General features: G+C 35.4%; 1 protein-coding gene across 2 annotated transcripts in view; it reads left to right on the top strand.

Annotated features, from left to right (window-relative positions):
- Positions 1-266: 266 nt before the first annotated feature.
- The window catches only part of LOC143028610 (uncharacterized), a 51,742-nt gene continuing 37,859 nt past the window's right edge, over positions 267-14,149 (top strand). Inside the window, exons 1-2 of one of the 2 annotated variants that reach the window (XM_076190970.1) lie at positions 267-585; positions 742-810. In XM_076190970.1, the coding sequence (XP_076047085.1) occupies positions 498-585; positions 742-810 (157 nt within the window). In that variant the 5' untranslated portion in view covers positions 267-497. The remainder of the gene's footprint in view (positions 586-741; positions 811-14,149) is intronic. The other variant, XM_076190969.1, reaches the window with a different exon arrangement.

Below are 14,149 nucleotides of genomic sequence, written 5' to 3'. Positions count from 1 at the left end.
TTACACTTGCAGGACAGTTGTAATCAGCCCGGGCTAGAGTGAAAATGTATGAACAAAAAATTCTCTGCGGTCAATTTGCATGGAGAACATTAAATTGGCTGATTTATTGTATAAATCATACAACAATATTTGTGGTTGACATTAAGAAGTAAAGCGACCCGCATGTACATGCATCTGGTTTATATTGAGCATTTATGAATTGATGTTGACAAACAACATGTTCCATTCTACGAAAGAACCAAGAAATAATCCCCTGTCAGACGGCCTTTGCCTCGAATGCATACAACAACAAAGCCAAACAAACAAGTATATATGTTTTGTTAAATTATCATGCCCAGTCAGATAGTTACTAATTAAATACTCATTTAATATATTCCTATACTAGGGAATAATATAATTTATGAAGCTCAAAAACCTGTTATGAATGAATTGTTGTACGCATTTCACATTTGGCCTGAATGTCCGTGACGTCACGATAACTAGTGGAAAAAGTGAAGATGGCTGCTTTAGATGACAGCCTTACAAATTTCGAAGGCCAACCATGGTCCTTATGGGCCGACAGAATAGGACTGAATAGTCCCGCAAGTAAGTACGATCATTCCTATTGCCAAATATCCAAGTAGGAATGCTAAGAAGCCCCTAGGAACCTGCAAATTTGAGTTAGAAATCTGGGATTCGCACGTGAAATTTGTGAAAATTTGGTGTTCGACGGTATGAATTTATTTGTTATTTTCGTTCTAGGCGACCCAGAAGATGAAGAAAATTGTAAATCTAGACGAGAACCCACAACGACTCGTCTTAAAAGAGAAGGTAAGTCGCTGTCAGGGTTTGCAAGGGGGTGAACTGCCTTAAACAGCTGGAGTAGAGGTAAGGATACATCACCAGCACAAGCACCCGCCGCCGCCAGCGGTCGGCCCGTAAACAACACGAACAAAAGATTGTACCTCATCCTTACGTGTCTCTTAATCCTACCTTTGCCCTCAAATCACATTCTTGCATTAGAACGGCCCCGTTTGGTCAGGTGGGCGGGGATGAAGGTGCCCAGGCAAATGAAATGGTATGATGACAACATGAAACTGGCTGTGCATGCATCTTGCCTCACTCCCTAAGGCAAATCTTTAAGCCTTGAATGACAACACTTTTTTCATTGTCTTAAGTATCTCACTAGCAAACAGTTCTAAACTAGGATTTCTTTCTATGAGGGTGTTAGATGTATTTTACCAAAAATCTGTAAAGAATTCTGCAATTGGCCGTTATGGAGGAAGATTTTTGTATTGTAAATATTTACCGAAGATCCAAAAGTAGGAGAATGTGATGTTATTCTCTAATGCTTATTTACTATCTAGCTAAGATAATGTCTTGAATTATTTGGTTAATTTTGTTGGGCAAGGTCATGTATATGAGATTTGGAGAATTTCATTTTGTGTTGTGTGCTAGGTTAGGTTTTTCCGCATGTTGTCACATCTTTAAATTAAATGTGTAAAACCTTTACAGGGTTGTTTGTGGTACAGAATTGTTGTAATGGAAGTAAACAAGTAAAAAATAATTTAAGTTTTGGGAAGTGATGAATTATATATAGGCAGTAGCTAAGTAGGGATGTGATGAAAATTAGTGTTGAGCTGTAGCCCAACACTAACTTTACAAAATTATTCATTAATGTAAGTGGGTAGCAGGAGATGCATTTAGATTTAAATGAATTGTACAGAACATCAAAATATATATATTTTTTATAGTCGGTGATGGGGATATTTTACAAGACTTTTGCAAAGGGAATCAGGAATGTTTCTAATTAATATTTATAATTAGGGTACACATGATAAGAAAAAATGTGATTGAAAGACAATACACATTATTGATTTATTTACGTTATTATATAAGTGTCATATGATATTGTATTCTGTTATGGTCTGTTATTAAAAGATGAATTGAATTAGGTAGTTTAGTTGAAATTGATAATGTGTGTTTAATTTTTCTTAGGTCATGAATTGTCTTTTTTTCCAATGTTAGCAATTGAGATACAAATCTTTCTCAACATATGATTACGTTGGCGATAGTGTTAATAGATGTTCAGTGCATTGGAAGTACGTGGAAATATGCCAAAACTGGAAATTGAAAGAATGACTGGCATGGCTATTTACTTTTGTATCTGACATTACAAAAATACTAAAACAGTTTTAATGAACGAAGATGAAAAATTATCCTAGGATTTATGTGCAGTAATTGTGTTGGTGTTGTTTTGGGTCTGACTGACTATAGATATTTGAACCACTTGGTAGGTAGTTGTTAAATTATTTTTTAATAGTTTTGGAACTGATTATTAGAAAGGGTGTCCAGTATAAGCAGTGCTGGATTTAGACGAAGAGGGGCCAGAAGCTATATAAAGCTTGTAGGTTCCTTGTAAACCTAGAAACTCATTTTGGGCTGAGATGTTTTATTAGCTAATAACATATGAAGCCATATTAGATACTCATAAAAATTTGCTATAAACCCATTTTTAAATCTGCAGCATGCACGAAAAATAATATAAGCCACCTACTCTCCCCCCCCCCAAAAAAAAAATGCAAGACCTTAGTGGATTGTGAAGCCGTAAGTTGCTTGTTTAACCTAAATCTAGCATTGAGAGTAACCACAAACCTTATTACAGAATCATAACACATTGTCTTGACAAATGTGTTGTTACAAGCTTCCCTTTGTTGAACTGCTCATGAGCACAAAGTATCTGTTACACCTCATGACCAGAAATGACAGTGTAACCCATGTACAATGCAAAATAATAGTTAAATGAATAAAGAGGTATTGCTGCATATTACCAAGGTTCCTGTTTAACTCTCTCTCTCTATCTCTCTCTCTCTCTCTCTCTCTCTCTCTCTCTCTCTCTCTCTCTCTCTCTCTCTCTCTCTCTCTCTCTCTCTCTCTCTCTCTCTCTCTCTCTCTCTCTCTCTCTCTCTCTCTCTCTCTCTCTCTCTCTCTCTCTCTCTCTCTCTCTCTCTCTCTCTCTCTCTCTCTCTCTCTCTCTCTCTCTCTCTCTCTCTCTCTCTCTCTCTCTCTCTCTCTCTCTCTCTCTCTCTCTCTCTCTCTCTCTCTCTCTCTCTCTCTCACACACACACACCAGAAGGGCCACATGCAAGTGAATAAAATAGTCTAACCTTTACAACAAAGAAACCAGTATCTTGGTAGGAAAGGATTACTTGCAATATCTTTCAGTACAAAGGAGCCTTATAGCTTTATAGAATAGCCACTTAGGAGCCAGAATAATAGATAACTGTTGCCTCATTTTTCACAGACTGGAGACTTGCAGCCCCACACTGGCTGGCAACATTCATTTGACCTTTCCAAAGATCTCTCAGGAACAAAACATTGGACTTTTAGCTGTGTTTAGTATGGGGCTATTTCCATGATACCAGTTTAGAGAAGTAGCACTTTTAAAATGGATTAATCCATCTCTTGACCATTGGCTCTCTTTCTGAGGTCTTGCAGCCTTCAGGTAACCAGTTATGTGGAAAAGTGGAGGAAGTACATTTGAAATTTAATGATATCTTGGTTATACCTGTAGATTTATGTATAATCTCTTTGGGATCCACCTTTAGGGGGAGATGAGGGTGTTGGGACTGTATTTGGAGTGAGGGTATTGACAGGTTTTGAAAGCAGGGAAAAGGGAGATAATTCTTTGATATGTCATGCAGGTACTTGGTTTTGGTTTATAATAGTCAGAATAGAGGTACAGATGCCTCATGTTATGGAAGGTGTTAAAGCTTTTTAGAAAGTTTGTTTAATTCATTGACAGTATATTTATTGGTTGACAAATTTTATTTTACCTAGGTTCTCCTACATTGAATCAAATTAAATGCCTTGAATCAGGAAGCCATTGTTTCTAGTTTGGGCTGATTTTAGCAGTGAAATATTTAAAAATTTTGTGTTATCAGCTCTCTTTAAACTTTCTGCAAGAAGTTCCTGTGATTCTATATTTGTAGAGAAGACATTTTCAGATATTTTGGCAGTTTTCATATGATTTATTTCTGAAGTTTGGTATCTACACATTAGCTCCTTTGAGTATCCTTGCATATTAATTGCTATCTTGAATGAATGAGATATGGCAACCATATGGAAATACTGTAGTCCAAATGTTGATGGGCTCATTGTATATGTATGATAGTTCATGTATATTTGGACTGTTCATTCCAGATTAGTGTTCTGTCAGTCAGGTTTGTTTTCTTGAAGGTAGGAGTAGTGTTGAGGTTATTTTTTAAGGACATTACTTATAAAGACACAAAATTTATATTTTCCTTACACTTTGGTTAGTTTTTCTAAGTATCTTGTCATACTTGGTGTTATTTTAACAGTGTACTTGAAAAGTCTTACTGAGTTTCCATTAGCTACTCTCTAGACCATTGTACCAGTATATCAAAACTGACTATCCAGTTTATTTAAGTGACCATATCTGATAAATTTTTGAATATAGGTTAGTGGAAAAAATAACCATTTTGCAAGTTAGTTGGAAGTCTATAGTATATTTCTTGGTTTGTGGTTCTTTTATTATATAATGAACTTGGATATTCACTGAATAGATATATTGTAGGATTAATGAAGTGTGTAGTATTATGAAATGGACTTCAGAGAGCTTTGTCCCTGTTACACATCTCTAAGCTACACACCTGAGCCACATGTAATGGATATGAAGAATTTAATTGAAAGTGAAATTTGTAGTATTTAAAGATAGACTCCAATATAATTTTTGTTATAATGCTACTAGTACCTGAAGCTTTGTGATACTTGTCTGTAAAAGTTCAGATATGAACATGTTTAATTCATTCTTGAGTTTTTTAAAATAAGATTGACATTAGCTAGAATAGAATATCTGAAATGCAGTGTATGTGGAAACAAATGAATGATAATAGAGATGGTCCATAACCCATGTATGTGTAAAGTTTCCTCTTTGGCTGAAAAATATTTTTAATGGAATGATGTCTCTCGAGCAACATGAGCATAGATGGGTTAATATGATGCAATGCCTTTCCAAATACTCTGAATGATATAATATATATCATTATAATGATGGATAATATCACATTCAAGAAAACAAAAGAAAAAGTAATTCAGTATGTTGAATATCCTAAATTATTTTGTAGACATTTTGGGTTTTAGAATATGATACTTTTTCATTGCTTGTTTCATGTTTTTTTCTAGTTTTGTTAGGTCTTATTACTTGATGCATTGTTGTTACACATAAATGGTATCCTGTGGTGTAATTGTGAAATTTGAACATAACCCTTCCCCCTTCTCATCCCTCCTCTTCTCTGACAGGATGTGTCTTGTTAATTATAGATATTGTGTTCAAGTTTGTGAAGTTGAATGAAGATATTTAATTTTAAATGTGACGAGAAATTATTTCATTATCAAAGCAAAAGAAACACAAGTGAGGGTGTTGGACATGAATATTTTGTCAACAAATAACCATGGTAGCAAAATTGTGGAGAAACATGAAAGACATGGAAATTAGATATTTAGTTCTTCACTCCATGGATGAGGAGATGCAAGAAAATCATATAATGTCTGATACATCCTAAAGTGTTAGTGTGGTCTCTGCCTGAAGTGATGGATGTAAACAAGATTGAAAGAATACAAAGGGCAGTGACCACATTGGTTTCCAGCCCTGCAGATAAAATGTGTGATGGAAGAATGAAGAAAATAATGAACTTGCCATCATTAAAAGAAAAGAGAAAGAGGTGATAGCAGTGTTAAGGTTTTTAAAGGGAATAGATAAAAGTGATAAGAAATCTTGGTCTGGGGTGACAGTCGTGAGGTCAAGGAATGATTGGGAAAAATGTCAAAAGGATGTTAAAAAAATACAGCTTTCCATGATGCCTCAAATAGCTTAGAAATTACTTTACCCCATGCTAAATCCGTAAGTGATTTCAAAGCTAGATATGATCGTTATAGAAAAAGACTGCATTTCACAAGTGTATCTCCTTTCCTGAATATTACAATTAAGTAAATACAATCGGGTAAACATGCATGTGCTCACACACACATGCACACACAAGAATTTGAGAGCAAACTAGATATGGAGAGATACAAAAACAGGGCACCACAAGCATAGCTCCCCTTCCTGTAAGATACAACTAGGTAGGTAAATACTCATACACATGCGCACACAAAGAGAGAGTAGAAGACTGGCCCCAGTGAATGTTGCTCCTTTCCTGTATATTACAATTAGGTAAAAACAGACATACACGCACACACACACACACTTTGGTCGAAGTGACAGCGAAGTTTGGAACTCCAGGAAAAAATTCAAGTTTCATCAATCTCAACAATGAGGGAGTACCTTTGTTGTATTAGTAGGGAAGGGGGAAGCTCATGGTGTAGTGGGAAGGTGAGGAAAATGGAAGGAAATGAGGCAGGGGATGAATAGGCCCCGGATGTTAGAAGGGGTGTAAACAAAAAGAGTGCAAAACACACAGATGAGGGAGAACAAGGAAGCAGAGGTGTCAAAAGCAGAAATATAGATAATAGCAGCTCAATGGAAAGTGAAGATAACTGATTTTATGGATTTAATGAGGGAGGAGGTGACAACCTCCCTTGACTAGTAAATCTTGAGAAACTAAAAAAAAAGTAATGAAGCATGGGAGGTTAGGTTTAACCAATTAACACTAGTTTCCCAAGAGTTGATAAACTGGAAGAACTAAAGAAAGAGAATCAAAACCTATTTAAAGAAATAGAAGAATTAAAAAGACAGTTAAAAGAAGTGAAAGATAAGAATGAGGCATTAAAGAAGAAGAATAAAGAGTCCATAGCAAAAGAAGCACAGGGTTGGAGAAAAGTCCAAGAGAACAACAAAATTGTATTTATAGATATAGTGACCCAACAAATGAAAGAAACTAAGGACATAGTTATTAAAATGATGAGAGAGAAGGAGAATATAGTAAGAGACTTAGCAGACAAAAAGAAATTTATAATTATATCAGAGATGGAAGAGAAACATAATCCAAATAGGACCACAAGAGTAAAAGTTAAGGAAAAGGTAAACAAGATATTAGTAGTTGAAGAGGATGGACAAGAAACAGGGAAAGAAATTGAAGAAATATATAGAATAGGGAAATACAACACAGACAAGACCAGACCAATTAAGATCAAATTCAGGTCACAAACGACAACAGAGAATATCTTGGCAAAAGCAGGGAAACTAGCAGACAGTGATCAATTAAAACAGGTATGGATGAAAAGAGAAATGAATGAAGAGGAAAGAGAGGAGAAAACAAAAAGACTAGAAGCTAAGGGAAAAAAACGAGAAAAGAACAGTCAGAAAAAGAGAAATTCTATTCGAGAGTAGTGGATATGAAAGAGGAAATTGTTCATAGCAGAGAAAAACGGAAACAAAACAGAAAACACGATGGAAGTAGCAGAAAATTAAATGGCTTACACAAACATAGATGAATTAATAACAGGCTTGAACGAACTGAATGATTACTTGAAGGAAAAATAACCGGACATAATGGGAATTGTAGAGACAAAATTGAAAGGTCCACTACCACCCAACAGTGTAGGACATGGTGCATATAATTATTGGATTAGAAACAGGTAAACAAGAAGGATATAAATGTGAGGAATGTCACATATGGAAAGAATAGAGTAGAGATGATTATAATGGAAGTGGGGGACAGGGATGGGAAGAGCAGGAAGTTTGTAGCAAATTATGTGCCTCTTAAAACGGCATCATGGGAAGAGAGAGAGAACAAAAATATATCCGAAGACACAAGGATAACACTAAATAAGATAATGGAAGATGGAGGAAGAATAGTTATAATGGGTGACTTTAATTGTAAAGAAATCTGCTGGGAAGAGATGACAGTGAAGGGTGGAGATGACCTATGGGGAAATTTACTACTTGATATGATTGTAGAACATACAATAACGCAATGGAGAATACTAGTATAGAAACGAAGAACTATCGAGACTGGACCTAATAAAAACATCAGAACCTGAAATAGTGGACAAGATTGAATATAAGATGCCAATAAGTAAGAGTGACCACATATTGGTTGAACTGGAACTAAATGAGGAAAAATACATGGAAAAAACAAACAATATAGAAAGGGAAAATTGATGTATGGAAAAACAAATTTTTATAAAATAAGAGAATTCTTTCAAAAAGCAGACTTGGAAAGGATACACAAGGAGGAAACAACAGTAGAAGAGAAATGGAATATTTTGACAAAAAATTATAAAGGATTGGAAAAGTATGTTCCTAGACAAAAACAAGAAAAAGGTTATGTAAAGTGTTGGTACAACAAAAGATGTAGGGAGTTAAAAGACAAAAGGTATAAAGCTTGGATAAAATGGAAAAATACAAAAGACCTGAAAATGGAAAATATATACTAGTTATAGGAATGAATATGTACGAATGTGCAGAGCAGAAAAGAGAAAATATGAAAAAGATGTCATAGAAAAATGTCAAGATCAACCAAAACTATTTTACAGATTTGTAAACAACAAACTGAAAAACAAACAAGAATTAGAGAAACTATGACAAGGAGGAGTTGAATACACAGAGGAAATAGAAATGGCAGAACATACAACCTAGAGATATCAAGTGGGAGGAGAAAGTCCCCCTATGAAAGAGATAGAAGTAACAAGAAATTAAATAATGTATCAGTTGAGTAATCTCGATGACAGAAAATTGCATGGACCAGATGAAATGGCAAAATGGATTTTGAGAGAATGTAGGAATGAACTAACAGCAAAATACATAGTCTAATAAGCAGTTCATTAAGAGAAGGAAAAGTTCCAGAAGATTGGAAAAGAACAAATATAGTACCAATATATAAAGGGGGAAACAAGGAAGACCCTACTAACTATAGACCGGTCTCTCTTACAAGTACGATAGCTAAAATTTGTGAAAGAATGATCAAAATTAGATGGGTAAGGCATTAGGAAGAAAACAATGTACTAAATCCAAGGCAATTTGGATTTTGAAAAGGATGATCATGTGTCACAAACTTAATGTGCTTCTATTCAAGTCTAATAGATGTAATACAAGAAAGAGATGGGTGCATTTCTAGACCTGAAAAAAGCTTTTGATAAGGTGCCACATAAGAAATTGCTAAAGAAATTAGAAACTGAAGGAGGAATACAGGGCAAACTGCTGAAGTAGATGGAAGACTTCTTGCATGAAAGAAAAATGAGAGTGGTGATAAGAGACAAACACTCTAATTGGGATGAAGTGATTAGTGGAGTTCCACAAGGAACAGTTCTGGCCCCAATAATGTTTGCTATATATATTAATGATATGGATAAAGGAATTGAAAGTTATATGAGCTTTGTTGACGTAAACAAAATTGTTGAAAAAAGTGAACACTGTAGAAGGTAGTGAGTTGCTACAGAGTAATCTCAATAAAGTATGGGAATGGAGTAGAAAGTGGGAGATGGAGTTCAATATTAAGAAGTGTAGTATAATTGAATTTGGAAAAAGCAAAAAAAAAGAATAGTGGTAACATATAAATTGGGAGAGGAAGAAAAAAAATATAGAAAATAAGTAGGACCTGGGAGTCATTATTATGAATAATATGTCCCCTGAGAAACATATAAACAAGATTTTTGGAGAAACTTATAATTTGATAAGAACAATCAAAGTGGCATTTACATACCTGGACAAAGAAATGGTGAAGAAAATACTGGTCACTTTGATAAGACCAAGATTGGAGTATGCAGCGATGACATGGTCACCAAGTACAAAAAGATGTATAACAAAACTTGAAAGAATACAAAGAGCAATTATGAAATTGGCACCAACACTCTGAGAACTATCATATGAAGAGAGACTAGCAAAACTTGAGCTACTGGCATTAGAGCAAAGAAGAGAGAGAGGAGACTTGATAACTATTTATAGAATCATGAAAGGCATAGAAACTATTGATAGAGAGGATCTAATAAAATGGGATAGTAGAGATACAAGAGGACATGGAAAGAGAATCAAGAAAGACAGTTATAGAAGAGACCTAAAAAAGAACAGCTTCCCCTCAGGGTAATAGGCGTTTGGAACAAGTTAGATGAGAATGTGGTGTGTACAAAAACAATACACGTATTTAAAAACAGTCTAGATATAATGAGATATGAAGACGGGACCCCACGAGCAGAGCTCCCCTTCCCGTAAAATACAACTAGGTAAATACACACCCATGGCACAGTAGTAGAGTTCCCGGCTGCCACTATGGTGGTCTGGGTTCAAATCCCACCCAGGGCTGAAATAATTTCAGTATCGCTGTGCTGTGGGTCATTACTCCAACTCTCATGGGTGGGTAGTTGGAGGTGTGTGTTTGTGTGTATGCATGTAAGGTCACAGAATTACCCATAGATTGGTCATATATAAGATTTGAGCTCTCTACCAGGAGGGAAATAGCTGTCAATCACAAGTCTAACACATGATCCAAGACCATGGTGAATCACACACACACTCATGTGTATTGAAGAAATGGGTGATGTTGTGTGAACACATAGTATTTTGTTTATGGGTAACATACACTGTAATGGTATGTCAAGTTATTTACAGATAATTATTGTGCTAGTTATGTTTATCCTGCACCATTTATGTCCATATAGCAGAAATGTGTGTGTATGTATATATTTTCACCATATTCATTTACACACACACATACACATACACACTTTGTAACCAACCTGTATATATATATATATATCTTTTTTTCTTCTTTCTTTTTCTTTTTCAAAAGGAATTGAAGTACCTCATGAAAGAGAGGTGGGTAGATTGTGTGTACCTGAGCCTGGAAAAAGCTTTTGACAGTGTACTGTACAAGAGATTAATATAAGAATTAGTAGATGTAGAACTTCATGTTGTGCATTGAAATGGATAAACGATTTCCTGAATGTTAGACATATACAAACAGTAGGGAAAGATGAAATGTTAAATAAGTGAGAGATGACAAATTGGATATGAAAAGGCTCGGTATCGATGCCATTGACGCCCATGGTGTTTATCAAGGATATGATGAATGGAAGGGTTAGCTATACGAACTTATTTGTTGATGATATCAAGATCATGAAAAAGAGTGGAATGCAAGGAGGATTACATATTGCTACAGGAAGACATAATTATGGTATATAAATGGAGACACAAATGGAATATTAATTCAACGCAAAGAAATTCAAAATCTTGGAAATAGACCAAAATAACATGAGATTGTCAGGAAGTCATGAAATGTGAGATGAACCAATTATAAAAACAAAGGAGGAAAAGGATTTAGCCATTTTAATCAGAGATTATCTGTCTCTAGAACATGTAGAAAGAAAAATAATGGGAGGGACTTGAATTTTAACTCTCCTTAAGAGTGAAAAGTCATTGCGTAGATTTGGATATGATGATGAAAAGAAAAATGAAAGAGAAGATATGTGTGTGTGTGTGTGTGTATTTACCTAGTTGTATTGTGGAAGAAGAGTTATGCGTGTAGTGACCCGCAGTTGTATCTTTCTGCATCCAGTTCGTTCTTAAAATCATGTATAGTTTTAGCTCTCACTGATTTCTCTTTCAATTCATTCCATGTATCTGTTACTCAGTGTGGAAAGCTGTTCTTTTTTTAGATCTCTTCTGTAACTGTCCTTCTTAAGTTTCACGTTGTGTCCTCATGTGTTTCTTCTGTCCCATTTAAATAGATCATCCCTGTGTGTGTGTGCATGTGTGTATTTTGCGGGAAGGGGAGCTATGCTCGTGGTGTCCCGCCTTTGTATCTTGCAGTGTCTAGTTTGCTTTTAAACTCATGAATGGTTTTTGCGCATACTATTTCATTATCCAGTTTGTTCCAAGTGTCCAATACTCTATGTGGAAAACTGTTTTTCTTCAGTTCTCTTCTATAGCTATGTTTTTTTATTTTCTTTCCATGTCCTCTTGTGTTTCTCTTGTCCCAGTTTAGTCAGTCCTCTCTATCAAGTATCTCTGTGCCTTTCATGATTCTGTAGATGGTCAGTAGGTCACCTCTCTCTCTTCTTTGCTCCAGCGTCGGTAACTCTAGTTTAGCCAATCTCTCCTCATATGATAGGTTTGCAAGTGCAGGTGCCATTTTTGTTGCTTGCTGCTCTCTGGATTCTTTCTATTTTCTTTATATTCTTTTTGTGTGTGTGTGTATATGTGAAAACTTGATCCACCCCAGACTGAAATATGCAGAGGTGTGAGAGAGAGAGAAAGAAAGAGAAAATACAAAGAGTGGCAACCAGCATGATCCCCAAGATAAGACATTTGCAGAAAGAAGTAAAACTATGCTTAACCCCATTTAAAGGAGCAAAGAGAGGTGATGTGATAAGGAAATTGAGAGCCGAGAAGGGAATGAAAAAATGGACAGAGTATCTGTTAATGTGGAATGAAAGAAAGATTATGGGGAAAAATGGCCTATATGATGTTTAGAAGCATAGATTTCCACATATATGCATCAGTTTGTGGAATATATAAGAATAAGTAGTCCTGGCCGATGACATTGAAGAATTTTGACAAAGTTTGGTAAGCATAGATAAAGATAGAAACCCAATGAGCATAACTCTAAACCTGTATATTACAATTAGGTAAACATAAACACACACACACACATATGCAAACAATAGAAAACAGTGGCTAGTTGAGTCCTACAAAGGTTGCTTCTGGTACCTGTAATGTTTTTGTTATAAGACATGGATGGTGCAACAAACCACTCTAATATGTTTGTAGATGGTGCAAAGATGATACGAATAAAACATACAGGAGACCGGAAATTGTTGTAACATGTAGATAATACATAAATGCATGATGCCAGTTGTTGAAAATGAACTTTCACACTAAATAATGCAAAGTATTGGAAATGGGGAGTCTATACATTATACCAAAGGGTTCTTCCCCCTTATTTGGAGGTAGCAAAACCATAGGCATGTACCCACTCCCATTCACCACCTTTGTTTCCCTCTTATCTAAAAGAAAGAAAAAAATAAAAACATGAATTACTCAACGAGAAACTAATCAGTTACTGAGACAAGAGAAAGACCTTGGAATGTTGGTCATGGCCATTTATATGACAAACATATTGGCAAAATTGTGGGTGAACAAAATTATTGACAAAAATAAATTTTGCTTTCCTTGACATGGAGAAGGAGATGCTAGAAATCAGAGTGCCTGATCTGCCCTAGATTAGAATGTTTAGAGATGGTGTTGAAAGAATAAAGAGAGCAGTGACTAAATTGGTTCCCAACCATGTAGATAAGAGAGAATAAAAGTTCTTGACTTGCCATCAGTGAAAGAAATAAAAGAAAGGGGTGACTTGATAGTAATGTTCAGCTCATTAAAAGGAGTAAAATTAACTGATGGAGAAGATCTCATAGTTGGTACAGGAGAGGATAATGAGGTCATGGTAACATATTGAAAAAAAAAATGTCTAAAGAATGTTAAAATGCACAGTTGGATACATCAATTGGAATAGTTTAGAAATCTGTGTACTGTAAAGGAGTTAAAAACTAGGTATGCTAATTGAAGAAAAAGACAGGACACTACAAGTGCTTCTCCTTTTCTGTATGTTACAGTTAAGTAAAGACACGCATACACACACCAGCAAAATGCTTAAACGTGAAGACCATAACTAGCCTCTTCAGTATGAGTCAAATTCTTGCAGGAAGCATTTGCTGCCTGATATACGATGATGCATCACAATACTTGCTTTATAAGATATAAAGTTACAATAGTATTACTCATTCTCTTTCACTGAATGTTAATAACCTCATGAAATATGGTCAGGCCAGTTCACAGAATATGGGGTCACTCAGCTACAAGTACAAAATAGATATACAGTAATCAAGATGCTGACACCGACATCCTCATATACCCACTCATGCCTCATGACGCCTATGGAGGTGTCATCGTATCGAAGGGACTAGCAAGGAGATTCATATTAAGCCCACTGACAAGGTGGAATGTATTAAGGAACATATTTAGGAGCAGGAAGGAGTTACACACACACACACACACATTGCTTTCGCTCTTTCCACCCCCCTTGTATTCACAAGTACCTTAAGTTATTCTTATGAATTGATTTTCTGTTCAGGTTAAGGAAATATATGATTTATAAAATGTTACAAATTGTCTATTGGTTAATTTTTGTTGTAAAGATATAATTTATTTTATTTT

Source organism: Oratosquilla oratoria, chromosome 9 (assembly GCF_046742065.1).
Source record: "Oratosquilla oratoria isolate Oo_2021 chromosome 9, ASM4674206v1, whole genome shotgun sequence".
Taxonomy (NCBI): domain Eukaryota; kingdom Metazoa; phylum Arthropoda; class Malacostraca; order Stomatopoda; family Squillidae; genus Oratosquilla; species Oratosquilla oratoria.
Note: the sequence above shows the minus strand (reverse complement) of the source record. Positions and strands in the feature narration are given on the sequence as shown.